Source organism: Hetaerina americana, unplaced genomic scaffold (assembly GCF_022747635.1).
Source record: "Hetaerina americana unplaced genomic scaffold, ioHetAmer1.1.p SCAF_67, whole genome shotgun sequence".
Classification (NCBI taxonomy): Eukaryota; Metazoa; Arthropoda; class Insecta; order Odonata; family Calopterygidae; genus Hetaerina; species Hetaerina americana.
Window position 1 is genome coordinate 177501 of NW_027287283.1, and position 16097 is coordinate 193597.

General features: G+C 43.0%; 1 protein-coding gene across 1 annotated transcript in view; it reads right to left on the reverse strand.

Moving 5' to 3' along the window:
- Window positions 1-15362, reverse strand: part of LOC139696074 (cell adhesion molecule DSCAM-like) — a 69421-nt gene extending 54059 nt beyond the window's left edge. The window contains exons 1-3 of the mRNA XM_071594698.1: window positions 15352-15362; window positions 9433-9575; window positions 6881-7163 (exon numbers count right to left, since the gene is read on the reverse strand). Of these exons, the coding sequence (XP_071450799.1) occupies window positions 6881-7163; window positions 9433-9575; window positions 15352-15362 (437 nt within the window). The remainder of the gene's footprint in view (window positions 1-6880; window positions 7164-9432; window positions 9576-15351) is intronic.
- Window positions 15363-16097: the final 735 nt, after the last annotated feature.

The following is a 16097-nucleotide window of genomic DNA, read 5'->3' on the forward strand; positions in this document are numbered from 1 at the left end:
TTCCATTAAATTTTGCATAGAACAGGTAACAAATAAAATGGGACTAAAAATGTGCGGCTATTTAGGATGATTACCTTTCTAACCTTTAGAAATAGCAATAATTAATCTTTTATTTGAAATAATAATTATTAATAACGTGATATTTTAACCTGTGTTAGAGCAAATTTCATGCACCCGTGCAAACGACTTCATCGTAATGAGCGCAGTACTAATGATTGTTTCCACTGAGTTTAGGGAGGCGGGATCAAATCTAAACTGACTTTTTCTAGCATAGTAGAGTATAGCGCTGCGTCTAAGACAGCTTTCAAAAACACCAAAAACGGTTTATTTTTCAGTCGTTGGTGCTTCACAAATTATGAATCTTTCTTAAATCCTCGAAAATTTTTTTTTAACTCTCAAAACTTTCTTAAAAGGGTGAAATACACATATTTTCCCGCTCGTTTCTCTTCGTCTCATTTCCGGTTAGTTAGGAAAAGCAGGAGTAAGGAAAGAATAAGCAAAATGATGCGTGCTGCTGTATTAGTGATATTGCTTCGTATTGCTAATTATTAAATATCAATTGCATAATTGAGTGGTCAGAGTAAAAGCATGGCGGCATAACATACTGAATGAAGAAACAATAATTTAATTAGATTACCTGAGCAGTATTAAATTCCGGGTAAATACAAAATTTAAATACAAAATAAACTCATTGCAAATGCTCTGTAGTTATAATATCGATTATTTATTGAAATTATGAAAACAATGTACGCCAATGAAAGATTAAAGTCGCCGTTCAGCTGTATTTGTGTTTCAGTGCCAAACATGAATTATTCACCTTTTACATCCGTAGTCTGTTAGCACGTAATAAACAACCGAATAAGTGACGTCACCTCGAGAGTACTAACTCACCCCGCCCCCATTTTTCACCCCCGCGCCGAAAACGCGGCCGCCGTGACGACTAAATTCAATAACGGAACGGGTGAGGCACGCACATTCGGTACCCCCTTTTTCGGGGTCGGCGATGAAGGAGACAGGGATGGGGGGGGGGCGCAGAGCGCGAAATATGGCAGAGGCGGAAAGATAAACAGGGACCGACGCGAAGTCGAGGCGAACCGCGGGACAACGTGGGAGTCGCCGACCCCTTCACCGTCCCTCCCCCCCGCCGTACCCGAATTGCATTAGCGTCATGGGGAGAGCGCTTCCTTCGACCGGAACAGCCACTCCACCCTCCCCTGGTGCCTATAGGGTACCCCCGCACCCTCCACGCGCCTCTCTCCCATGCTGTTTGACTTTAATCAACGCTGATTACGACACCCCGCTTCCCCGATTACTTTCCCTTCTCCTCCCCGCCCTCCGCCCCACGGGGCTATTTTTCTCGGAGGTGACCGAAGATTGGCGAGGGGGGGCGGGAGGGAAGCTCTGGGGCGTCGAAATCCCCAACCCCCCCCCTCCCCCACTCCCCCCCCGCCCTCCATCCCCATCGACGAACACCGGACGCCCGCGAGGACGCGGGCCGATAATTACGTTGTGGGATACATGCATCAAAACCTGACAGTTTTGTTACTGCCAACCCCCCCCCCCTCCCCTGAAAACGAATGTCGGCCACGCCCCCTCCATCCCGGCCCCCAATCCTTTAGTATATCCACCCCCCCCTCTCAGTCGGGTAGTTCTAGTCCGGGGGGCACCCGCGCCAAATTTCACGCTACCATTAACAATTCTGCAAAATGATGAAGTCATGGATTTAGTTATCTGAGCCTTAATTAGTTTATGACTCGAATTACATAAAGCGCCGGTGTGCTGTGCGAACGTTGCTGTGGAAAAGCGACTCCTCTTGTTCGTTTGAATCTGTCGACCATGAGCTCGCTCGCACGAGATGTATCATTTGAAAACGTCGCTGATTGCCAACGGGAGGAAGTTAATCAATAGATAAGAATTTCTGCCAGCCTAACTACTCATTGACATTACCGTAGAAGAAACGGTAAGAAAACCCAGTGGCGCAAGGAGTGGAGGGTGAGAGTGGAGGAATTGCTAGTCTTTAGACCCCTCCCCCTCGTCCCATAAAAATCAAAAATGGCTGGGAAAGGAAATAAAACATTCGATGTCATCGACGAGGTTTTACAAAAAGATCGCGTCGCAGCGGCGATTGTAGGGCCGAGGAAAAAGTACGGAGTTGCAAAGAGGACAAGCATGAGAAATGGGTGATTCTCGGGCGTACCCATTAGCATCATATGCACCGCCAGTTGGCATTGATCTCTAGTCATGTCGGTCATCAGCAAAAGCCCTTCAAAACACGCGGCAGTCCACTGCGCGAAAGTGCGGACACAAACGGATCACCCCGTGGGCGCCGTGACCTCCCTTTGCCTCCGTCGGCAGAGCCCTCAACCAGTCGTAAGATCCCTAATGCACGAACCGTTCCCCCCTCTCCCCGCACAAAGGGCTCTGCCCAGCCGGTAATGAAGCAAATACAGCTGCGACGTCGAATCAGCGGCTTTAGCCCAAGCGTTGCCTTTCGCGTGGCGGAGGAAACACAAACGCAGCGTGGCTTTCCGACTGAACGTTCGAGGTGTTTGGCCTCGGGAGGGAAGGCAGCAACTTGTTACTCCTTGACTGAGGTTAACCTCTCCCGTGGAATTTTCAAAAAAATGTATGCAAAGCTATTTCGAATCATTTTTTTGCCATCGTTTACATTAAATCTACATACAGCCATTGAGTGCCGAGAACAGGAAGAGAAAGGCTTCCGTCAAGTTGACGGACCTGTTACCTGCAATGCGATAGTCTTACGCTGCTCTGAATCAGGGAGTAGAGAGGCAGTGAGTGTTTGTCGAATCTCACATTTCCAAATTATAAACTAAATTTGTCACATTTTTCCACGTCACAAAGCGCCGGTGACTGTATGTTGGAGTGTTAGCGCGCCGTCTTACGCTTTTGTCAGAGAATATGGACAGAATCATGTGGAGACTATTAGAGCGAGTGAGATCCACCTCCTGGGAAACCGGCAAAAATCCCAAAGGTTCACTTATCCGGAAGAGAAACAAATTTAAAGCTGAATGGGATTGAGTAATTTAGGTTGATTGGCTTGACGATAGACAACCTGTGAAATAATTATCTTTATAAATCCCTTAGCTTTCAAATTTGGACGAACGCCGCTGTTTAGGTTAAGGTGTCTTTCTCATCTATGCCGGACAAGGCAATCCGCACAGGAGGCGTGTGGCAGGGGGAGCTACGTGTATATAACCAGCCGTAAGTAACTAAATAAATGTGTTCGAAGCCAGTGATATGCAGTTATACTCATCGGTCGAAGTTTTTTCTTTTTTTAGCTTTGCCGTCGTTGTGATCGCGAGCCGCAAGGGTTAAGACAGTATTCCTGAATCTATTGAAGCTGTATTCATCATTATCTCATCCAAATGGTCCAATCAGGCGATATGAGGTGCCCTTCAACGATCTCTTTTACGCTCGCTCTCAAATCGAAGTACTTTCTGACAATCCGAAAGGACCTCCTTTGCACTTTTTCTATCTCCTAAACCAAACGAGACCCAATTATTTGCCGCGTATCTCAAGGGCGTCCCCACCGGTTATTCATTAATTGTCGACATTTTGGTGGCTGTGGACCTCTGCAATACATTGACGTAGTTGTGGCAAGAATGATTTGCCCAAAGAAGAGAAGAATAATTTGCCCCATTTAAGGTGTAATCTCTAAACCGTCGCAGGCGCAATGAGAGAACGACACTCAGGCCATTTCCTCGGGATCGCGTTGAGTTGACTAATAATTATGAACGTGATGATTTTCTTTCTGCCTCTCACACTTCGGCTCTGGCTAATGCAGCGGCGCAGGCTGGGTGATAGTTTTTGGAAGGTAGGGAAGGGGGCAAAGCGCATAAAAACGCGATACCTGTGATCGATATCGTAGGCCTATGCATTGTTAGAATGTTTCTCTCACACCACTGAAAGTCATTCAATAAATTATTAGCGCTTTTTCAGGAGTATTTCTCTAAAATCCTAATAGTTTTATGAAGAGAACCGTAGCTTTGAAGAAAATTATAGCTTAAAAAATCGTTTTGCAATAATATTTTCTAGAATAAAAATTATGCATGAAATGGGACGGCATTTCTTTGATATAAATAAAATTTAACTATCCCCAAATATCAGAGCAATTGAATATAATCAATAATTCTTCCACATTCCTTGATGTCACATATATATATATATATATATATATATATATATATATATATATATATATATATATATATATATATATATATATATATATATATATGGGCGACCACATATATATATATATGTGGGTCGCGGTAGTCCAGTGGGTAGAGCGTTGGACTGCTGATCAGAAGGTCCCATGTTCGATTCCAATTCTCATCCGTCTTCATTGGAAGATAGAGAAGTATATATATAAATATATATATGTATATATATATATATATATACTCATATATACAGAAACATACATAAGGAAAAGGGATAGGAACACGTATAAAGGACGAACACAATAGAGGTGGGGAAGGCGGAATCGAACGGATCACAAGAGTAAAAATATCTCGTCAACCGGAACTCGAACACCGGATCTTTCCACTTGCCGGGCGGACGCTCTTAACCACTTGAGCTATCGAGGATATGTAATTTACCCTGAGATCCGTGGGTGTTATATGTCCTCGATATATATATATATATATATCGAGGACATATATATAAGCGTTTGATAAAGTGAATTTGGGGAAACTATTGAGTATGTTGCAGAGAATAGGAATAGATTGGAGGGAAACGAGGCTAATCCACAACCTGCACATGCCAAAGACTGCTCAGATGCGAGTGGGGAACGGTGAGTCCGGATGGGCAGTGTTAGGAAGAGGTGTAAGGCAGGGTTGCCCATTATCACCGTTGCTGTTCTACCTGTATGCAGAGGAAATAATTAAAGAGGCATGGGAAGAACTCGAGGTAGGAATGAAAGTCGGTGGGGAATTCGTAAAATCAGTTAGGTTTGCTGATGACCAAGCTTTAGTTTGTCAGTCAGCCAAGGGGTTGCAAGCATTGCTTAGGGAATTGGAAATTCAGTGCGACAGGTATGGGATGAGAATCAATATTAACAAAACAAAGGTTATGTGATTTTCTAGAAAGAAAAAGGCTAAGCTAAACATTAAAATAGGAGGGCAATAACTATATCAGGTAGAACAGTTTACGTATCTTGGTACTGTTTTGGACCAACACGGTCAAAGTAGTAGGGACTTAAGGAGAAGAATTGCGCTAGGCAAAGAGGCTTTCAAAAGGAGGAGGGAGTTGATGACAGGGACGTTGAGTAAAGATATAAAAAAAGACTCGTAAAAACTTGGATATGGAGCTTAGCTATTTACGTTGCGGAAACGTGGTCATTGAAGCACGAGGATAGACGTAGATTGGAGGCTTTTGAAATTTGGGTTTGGAAAACAATGGAGAAAGTGAAATGTACAGAGGGGGAAACAAATGAGGAAATACTTGGTATGGTGGGCTAAGAGAGGGGTTTATTGGGAGTATTCCTATGGAAGCAGGAAAAGTGGATGAAGGGGGTATTGCCCGGCAGTAGGATGTTGAAGACTGTGATAGAGGGGAGAATGTTAGGCAAAAGAGGAAAGGGAAGGAACAGGATGTGGATGTTGGACGGGATGAATGGAGGAAGAAAGTACTCCGAGATGAAGAGGGACCTGATGTAGAGTAGGATGTTGTGTTTTACTAGGAGTCACAAAATATTTAGTTGGTAGCTGTATCCATCCAATAACTTATCTTAACCGGTAGATTACCTAATGATAATAATAGTATACATAAAGAGGGTCTGTACAATAAGTATCGGGACTTGTTCCAAGAATCAAAATTTATTGCAGTTATCATTACATTTACTTACTTAATAATCTTCAACATGCATTTGGCGCGTCTGCCACTCGCCAAAAACTCGCTGGAAGTCGGTTTCCTGAGAATACTTTTGAGAGCCTTTGTCGTGTCCGCTTGAACCGCCTCGATGGAGTGGAACCGATATCCTTTGAGCTCTTTTTGATCTATCCTTTGAGGTTATAACGTTGTCGAGAATATCTTCGTCTTACTGGCTGCAGCCCCCAATTTCTTGCGAAATTTCCGCTCGCGACAGTTTTTCTTCCTCGCTCAAGACTTTCGACACCAGCTTCGCGCACACTTTCATCATCACAAGATCCTATTTAACAATGGTGTTGACGGTTCAGACTAAAAGGCCGGTCCCCTCACTGATAAGGGCGATGGTTAAACGCCTATCAGAGTCCAAAAGGTTTTTCACTTTGGCCACCTGAGCATCGGTTCGAGCGGTCATCGAGCGTCGGACGCCTGATGACCGCTCATGCGGCGCGAAACTTACGATTCGGCAGACGGACTAATTCAAAGGAATTCACAGAGGAACGCCATTTATAGTTGATTCAAATATTCAATATTAAAGTTCGGACTGACAACTTAAGACTGATATTACAACATAAATTTATTCAACAAAAAAAACGCCGGATTCCTCGATTGAATACCGTGATTCAATCAGTATATCTACAGTAAAGACCGAACTAAATCGCTTCCATGCGCCCGAAAGCGGTACATTCACCACGTTTCATATCCTTACGGATGATCATGTATCAGCGAAATCACTTCTATTTCATTATTTCTAACATTCGTGATTATTTTCGGCCAGGTAACTCAACAATTGCAATCCACTAAAGAATTAAGGAACCAAAACAAACATAAATTTAGTTAATATTGCGATCATCGTCCAAAAGGAGAGAAATTAACAAATCACGTTCTCGCAGCCGAAACGCCATCGTCTCCCTTTTTCATCAAAATCACTATTCCCGTCTTCGGGATGAAACTCAGTGGAGTTTGTCGCTTTGGAGTAGAGCAGAATTACCTTCCTCCCGGATGGACGGTGGTTCGACCTCCGTTCGAGTGCTCCTTGAGCCACGCCGCGACCCGCAGCACGGGTGACTTCCTCTTGAGGTTGACCCTGGAGCCGCCAGCGGCGGAGGGGTGAAGCTGGCCGGCGGCCGGCCGGGAAGCCGACGGAGAGCCCTGGAAGGACGCACCCGGCGACGGCACCCCCGTGCCGCTCACGTCGCAGTGGAGGACCGCCACGTTGCCCTCGGCCACGTACACGTCCACCACGCTCGGCTGCCAAGCGTCAGAAGTCAGGTCTGCACGAGGAGGGGGGAGAGAAGGGAAATCAACAAAGGCGAAGCCGAGGGGGAGAAGAACAACGGGGCTACTCTTTATCTTTTTGCATCCACCGCGTTGGATATGGTGATGGCGTGCAGTATTACTCTTCGGGAAATTCCGAGCGAGGACGGGTGCTGGGCGGGGAAGGGGGCGACGTGGGATCGAGCACCGGGGAGGTGCGAGCGGAATAGGGGAGATGGAGGGGTGGAGAGAGAGACGGAGGGAGGGAGCGAGTGAGCTTTGATAAGTGATTTTCGGGGAACGAGCGGCGGAGGGGGAAGATACATCTCCGTCGGAGCCTGGGAAATCAGCTTTGATATCTGGGAACCGTGCCTCCGTATTGGCTAAAACCGTATGACGTAACCCGACCGAGAGTTGGTTTCCGTGTGTCGCGGCGCAAACGTAAAAAAAAGCGTCGCGCTTCATAGCAACTCACTCGTTCGAATTGTGCATAGTAAAAATCAGTCTCCACTTTGAAAACGACGTATTTGAAAAAAAGTAAAGATCTTCATGATTGCGGGCTGGAAGGAATTCGGGTTGAACAAGTGTAGGACCCCGGACTGCCAACTCGATGGCTCGTATTCATAAGGATAACTTTTAACTTAAGCTCATCGTACTAAGGGTTGCAATAAGATAAAATCCAGCCAGGAATGGCGAAAGGAGATGAATGTTTCAAATACTGCCGTCTATGTTTTTCTCTAGGACTAAAAAAAGAGGATGCGTTAGCCATCGAGGAATCATTAAGGTATCTCATCACTGAAAAAGACGAATGACAATCACTGACTTAATCGCATACCACTGCCTTTTCTCAATGGAATTAATATTATGATACGTTGCCTGTGAGTTTCGTGATTATCTAAAATTTGACGACCGTCTTCACTCGCCGGTATTTAATGATGGTATTTTGGAGCCCCTAGCGAGTGGAAAGGTGTGTAATTAGAGTGGGAGCTGAGATGGTATCCTGACATAAACGGAAAACAAAGATTATATTAAAATTACACATTTACCTCCTCAATGCATTCTGGAAAACTTCAAGAAAACTAACTCGATCCATTCACTAAAACGAAAAACTTTTCCAATTTATGGATTTTTGAATTTAAAATTAACCCACCGTGACAGGATACGGTTCACAACTTGGATGTTTCAGCTCACTTAAATGGAAAAGCGGCTGGAAATGTACCATTGATTGCGTAGGAATACGCCTATGATTTTATGAAAGGGGACTTCATGGACAGCGTAATGGATATGACACATTAAAATTTTGTTTTGAAGAAGAGGCATTCTTTCTTTTATGCGCCAGACCTTGTTCTTCCAAACTTGTATGCCATATTTTTTTACCAAAAGATATTTTTTATCTGCCATATGAATCATTGAACTTCTAGTATATTAAGCTACATCAAAGCTATAATACAACTTAATACCATGTAGCGACTCCCTTTTGTAGAATATCTGGCTCTACGAGATGACTCTGGCAGTCCTCTCTGCTTCTAAAAAACGAGCATTATGTAAATGTATTGACACTATTTATTCATCAACCTGTGCCAATTTCTTCCACGCTACTTTTTCATAAAATCATGCCGAATCTCTATTGTTATTTTATTTTAAGATCTTTAATTCAAATGATTGCCATGCCTCTTATGACGTGAGCTCATCTGAGGTCGGAAGAGAAAATAACAGTGATTATACGTGTTGGTTCAACATTCAGGCGATCAGCGAGTTACCCAAACATTTGCGCGTCAATCGGGAAACAGAAAGGAAGGGGAGGGGAGGGGGACGGATGGTTGAAATCGTTTCATGGAACGTGGATTTTAGGACTAATTTCTCTCTGAAACGCGTGTAATTAAAACAAATCATTATCGTAGTCCAACTCAACTCGTTCACGGTCGAGGAATTACTTTCCGGTGACATTTTTATTTTGGACGGTTGGTTGGACCAAACGCACTGGGGGATTTGCAATCTCTCCGAGCGGGCAAGTTCGGTGCGCGCGCGGAAAACATCAGAAAGGAGGGAAAATCCAAGCCGGAAATTACCATTTAAAATACAGATTTGACATTCGAGCGTGTAATTAATGCGCGGAAAGAAGGTGGGGGGTTGGACATTTCGAAAATAACAAGGAACCCTTTGACATTTCGGGACGCGAGGGAAGGGTTAAGATTTTTCCATTCCGCCCCCATTTCAGCGACAAAAGGTGGTCATTTCGGCGGTCCTTTTGAAAAAGTCGAACAGCAGCCGCTGGAGTGCGCTCACCTGGTTTCAGTTTGCACTCTCGACTCAAGATCACCCCCACGTGGTTTGCGGCGCGGCATCGCACGGGCGCCGCGTGGACCGAGGGCCGGAACTGCGTCGGGTGGAACGGCAGCACTATCAGGCTGCCGTTCGATGATATTTCCCTGGAACGAGAAACGAACGTTCGCGGCTTTAGACATCGGAACAGGCGGATGTGCACTTTCAAGGGTCACATGAATCACTCGGGACCCCTGCGCCACGTCTGCGGCCGACGGAGCTTTATGGAAGCTCAGGGATATGCGTTTGAGGTGACCCACGAAGTACGTACTCCGGGGATCAAAGGATAATATAATATGGGCTACTCGCCGTGGAGCTTCATTCGGTAAGGAAACATATAAGATTGTCACGCGAGGCTACCCGCTAGTTTTTTATGGGAGCTTCAAATTTTCATCGACTGAGTTGGCACCAATCAAAGCGCAGAGCATAACGTTTTGCATCAAAGAGGACATCTTCTTGCGTGACTAGCAAGAGAGCGTAAATGTTCTAAGGTTAAATTATAGATTAATCATAATAAAAAGGTTTGACGTTTTGCCGGTGAAAATAATAATTCGTCGTATATTTGTTACTACTATAGTAAGGCATTCACTGTCAATCTATGAAATGTTTAGATTTCTGTTTGGAAAAAGTACCTGCGAGTCAATCTTTTTTAAATTTCTCATATTATGCACGCACAAAGTTGAGTCATCAGTCAGACATAAAAACATCAGTCAAGACAGCCCTTCGAGCAGTTGAATCCAATTTGATAAACGGCGGCGGCGTTTATCAAAGGAAATAAATACTTGCCAATTTACAATTTTGGGCGCAGGCTCGGAGCAACATATATCAGCATTTAAACGCAATTTACCCAAGTTAAGTAGAGCAAGACCTCGCGAATGATTGCACGAGTTGCAAACTCAAGCGATTCCTTATACTATAAAAATAAAGTACTAAAAATGCGTACCTATTAATTATATAAAAGTAAAATATAAATGGTTAAAGGAAGCGGAGAAATTCCGAAGTCACTCTGACATTATTAAGGCAAGCACGAAAATTTTGTTTAATCTTATTATGAAAGTCCTCCGAAGTAAATCCCGAGGCAGCCTCCCTTTAAATCAAGATGAATGGAGAAAAATATTTTCTTGTCAGCTCGCCATTATTCACTCTAAATGACTGGTGATCATTCACGAGAGAGTATTTTATGTGTGATCCACAAACAGAAGCATTCGACCACACATCCCGCCCTCTAACACGACGCAAGTCAAATCTTCTGGAAATTAAAAAGCAGCGATCAAATGCAGCTCAATACTTGACCGTTTGCATCAAAAGCCAAGCAAAGTTTAAATGCAAGTATATTCCATACATATATATATATATATATATATATATATATATATATATATATATATATATGCTTTCATAGACGTAACACGGAAGTGCCGAATAGTACAATACACAGTAACACATAATATAGAAACACACACACATATATATATATATATATATATATATATATATATATATATATATCTTTCTCTAATAAACCAAAGTATTGCCAATGAATTTTAATAACCCCTTCCGTCAACTTCTGAAAAATGCTGAGAAGACACAAGACCAAGATTGTTAGACATTTTCAGATCATTCCAGTTCCATTGTGGCACCGTGGAAATTATTATAGGGCCACGTGAAACCGGCAGATTAGAACACTACTTCGCCAAGATACTACCTCTTACACATTCAAGATGACTTTTCTTTGGAACGATGCGTATCGAAAGATATGGACTGCTTTGGCAGGCATCCAACATCATGTCAAATGATTAATTCTCCAAAGGAATCTGAATGACTGGTGATTGCGAGATAGTACAAGGTACCCAGGTCGAACCGTTAATCGTTAGGGCTAACCAAAATATGTAGATGATTTTCCTTTCCGAAGCATTTTTAATTAGTAACGGAACACTGTGCTCTTCTGTAGCAAATGAAAACTTTCTTCATCTTGCAAATACGAATAAACATGAGGAACCTCGCCAAAAGGCAAGAATTATCATATACGCTACCTCAAGACTTACTTTCCTACGAAAAACCATTTAGATTTGAAAATGAAATAAGAGATTACTTTTAAGTCCTATGACATACACCACCTAAAAGGTACTTAGTTCAACAAACACAAACTAAGATAATGTAAAAAACTTGGGAGAGATAATATAACTTCATGAGTGTTGATTTTATTATGTCTTTACTTTATTACGTCTTTGGTTTCTTGTGTATCCAACGGGTTGATTATATATTTTTTCGCATTTGTTCTCTTCATCATTCATTTTTACTTTGTCTCAGTAGTACACGTGTCCAATTTCAAAAATCAACCAAGGAATGATTTTGCTATTCAATATCAGCAGTCGTAAACGAAAGTTACGAATTTCATCACCAAACAACGACCGCAATTTCAAATTCAAAGGACATTTATCGGCCCTCGGTCCTTGGTGCGGGTTTACCACTCAGTAGAACCATTAATACCATAATCTAAATACGAATAGATAGTAGAGGCGATATATTATTCACTCATTTTGGTTCGGAACTACTAAAATGGTGATTTGTTTCTTTGGAAGAGTTGCTGGTCACTCCCACAACGGTAAAAGCTCTTGACAAACCAATCCACTTTTAATTGCCTGGGCGAAAATAAAACTATACAATGAGTTCGGACGCGAACGCGTCATGAGTAATATAAATGATAAAACTGTCGAGATCTCCTCGTTAAAACTGCGGTTATCGCGCGTGAAAAAGAAGTGATGACATATATTTTCGCAATGAAACATTATAATCAAGGCTCTTCGGTTTTTGTCGGAGGGCGATGGAAATCTCGCGCTCGACGAAGCGGGATGGCCATGATAAATCAACAAAACAACGGGACAACGATGAAAGGGGAAATTATTGCACGTACGAGTCGAAATGCACATGGCGTATCTTTTTTTGGCCAAGCAAAAGCCAAACATGTGCGAATGTGGGGAGGGATGCGCATGCCCTGATTGATGACGCTGAAACCACGCCCCGAGTGCCTTGACCTTGATTTTCGATTATCAGGTTTCTCTTTCGAGAAATGCAACGCGACGACAGATTGATAATAAATAGACGGAACAAAGTAGCTATGGCAGTTATTTTTTTGCTTTTTTTACCCTCTGCCTTGATTCTAAAACAACTAATTTTGAAAAAGGATTAAGTACTTCAAACACGTATTAAAATCCATGCTCACAGTAGAATTAAAACTTCGATATATATATATATATATATATATATATATATATATATATATATATATATATAAATATATATACTATATATATATATATGTGTGTGTGTGTGTGTGTGTGTTTGTGTGTGTGTGTGTGTGTGTTTGTGTGTGTGTGTGTGTGTGTGTGAATATTTATGCATTGATTGCTGAATAATATATAGTATAATTGATGCATTTGCAGCAATAAAATCAAAATCGAGAGGAACATATCAGAACGATATTCCTGTTTTGTAGATTTCAAAAAGGCGTTAGATAGAGTGAATTGGGAAAAACTAATTAGTACATGTGGAATATATGGTATTCGGAAAGAAATAGATTGGAGAGACCGGAGAATAATCTGCTCCCCGTACATGTCTAAGGCTGCTGAGGTGCGACAAGCGAGAGTCCGAAGGGACAGCCTTAGGAAGAAGTGTGAGGCCGGATTCTCCCATATCACCGGTGCTGTTCAACGCATATCTGAGGAAATGATTAAAGAGGCATGGGAAGAGCTTTCGGCCTTCTCTGAGGCCCTCTTTAGGTTATAATAGAAGGTTTCGGGCGAAGGGAATGCGAGGTCTGAGTGGGGGGAGGCGCAGTGTATGCTGGGAAGGAAATTAGTGATGACTCTTCCTATCGAAGGATCTCAAGTTTTCCCGGCGTATTGTATTCAGGAAGTTCTCTCGGGTTTCCCACCGGGTCAGCGTGGTGTGCACCGACGTTTCGACGGCTAACTCTGCCATCGTCTTCAGGGTGAAGTGCAGAGCAATGAATTCGCCATGTCGGCCTAAATGAATTACTTGGCGAATTCATTGCTCTGCACTTCACCCTGAAGACGATGGCAGAGTTAGCCGTCGAAACGTCGGTGCACACCACGCTGACCCGGTGGGAAACCCGAGAGAACTTCCTGAATACTCTTCCTATCCCTTAACACGAAAATTCCCCCAATCATTCTTCGACCACTGCTTTTCCCTCACGATCCTAGAATCCCTATGCTAGTCAGCCACCAACCTAGAGGTGAGGACTTGTGAATCCGCATATCTGCTGGCTTTCTAATCCATTGAAATTCCTAGTATTAACCGTCATAAATAATTCCATTCCCAGCATTCCCTGCGTCTCATTTCCCTTCAAGCATCGCATTCCCTCCGCCCGAAACCTTCCATTCCTACCTGAAAAAGGCCTCAGAGAAGGCCAAAAGCTTATACTTTCTGAACTGTGAGCGTGCTTTTACGTGTTATCTATTTTATTTTAATTTTCTATTTCCCCGTCGAAATCATATATATATATATATATATATATATATATATATATATATATATATATATATATATATATATATATATAGGTGTGTGTGTATACATACACATTCAAACACGTAAACACCCACCATATGGCGAACAAATATTCATTCACATGGAAATAGATGTAAGGAAAGGGAATAGAGTCACAAATATGTGACGAAACCAGGAGAGGTAGGGAAGGCGGAATCAAGCTGATTACAAGTTTTAAAATATTTCCTTGACCGGGACTTGAATCATTGATCTTTCGACTTGCCGGGCCGATGCTCTGTGATAGTCCTTTCATCTTTTATGTGTTCCCATATCTTTTCCTTATGTCTTTGTCCATTTGATTGAGTATATATATGTAGTATATATATGAATATATATACATGCATATATGTTTGTGCAAATATATATATATATATATATATATATATATATAGTCAGTTCACTCTATTAGTTCTCTCCCTACTCCTCTCCCTACCCTCCTTTATAAAAGATACCTACCACTTCCTCAGATTGCTCCACTCAACTTCCCTCCCTCCTGATACCCCAATTACTATGGCTACTAGTGATGTCAACTCCTTATACACATCCATTCATCACAAAGAAGGCCTTTTTTCCCTACGTCACTTCCTCTCCAAACGCCCTACCCCTCACATCCCCAGCACCGAATTTCTCATTCATCTTTCCAATTTCATTCTCACCCCCAGCACCAAATTTCTCATTCATCTTTCCCGTTTCATCATTTCATTCTCACCCGCAACTCCTTTTCTTTCAACAATAACTATAACCTCCAATTAAAGGGCTGTGCCATGGGAAGCAGATTCAGCCCTTCATATGCAAACCTCCACCTCGGTGTCCTGGAAGAGAATTTCCTTTCCAACTATCCTCTGCAACCCCTCCTGTGGCTCTGATTCATTGATGACATCTTTCTACTCTGGCCACAGAGCATTGATTCCCTCAATACCTTCATCTCCCAACTCAATGATTCCTCATCTCTGTCTTTCACCTCGACCATTTCATCCTCTCACATCACCTTCCTCGATGTCAATATTTCCCTTAGCAATAACAAATTCCTGACCTCCGTTCACACTAAACCTACTAATCAGGAGCAATATCTTCATTACAGCAGTTGCCATCTCTCCCATACCGAGCGCTCCCTCCCTTACTTCCTCTCTATCCGCGGCCACCGTATTTGCCACCATCGCGAATCCCTAACCAATACCTCAACAACCTTCACCACTCCCTCCTCCAACGAGGATACCCTGATTCTCTCCTCCATAAAAAATACTCAAACATTCCTACACCCGCAATCCTGCCTTAATCACATACTCCCACCCTCTCTCAATCTGTACTACCTACCTCCCAGGCATTCAGTCCCTCAAGTTCATCCTCGAAGACCTGTTCCCCATCCTCAAAAATCACAACACTTCCTCCAACCTTCTTCCCAAATGCCCCTCTGTCACCTTCAAACGTCCCGCCAACCTAGCAGATATCCTCAAATCCACCAAGCCGCTCTCAAAATACCCTCCCACCCCCAGAGCCATACCCACTCCACGTCATCGAGGAAGATGTAAAACCTGTCCTATTTTCACCACTCCACCCCACTCCATCCCACCATTTAACTCTCTCCCGCCCTTCCCCCACTCCTCTTGCACTTCCAAGAATCTTGTTTATCTTCTGACCTGTAAACTCTGCCCGTCCTTTTACATAGGCCAATGTTCCAAACCCCTGAAACTTAGGATTAATAACCACCGCGCCTCGTGCAATCCCTCCTCCCCGTCCGCGGGTCTCCCCATAGCTAAACATGCTTCCCATTATAAAACCCCCTTCAACCAGTGCTACAATGTTTTCGTTCTAGCGTCCTTTCCCACATCCGATAACCTTATAGCATTAAAAACCCTTGAAATGGCGTTCATTTGGCTCTGTACGGCCTATTAGCATCCGGGCCTCAATGTCGTTCACTGATGGGAATGGCCTGAATTGTCACTTTGTGGAAGCGATGCACATTGGAGAGTTGAATACTTTGTTTTTCCGCATGAGTTTTGGTGTGCGTGGCCTTTGTTTCGACTTGTAGGGTCTTGATCACGACTTAGTAAGGCGAAACT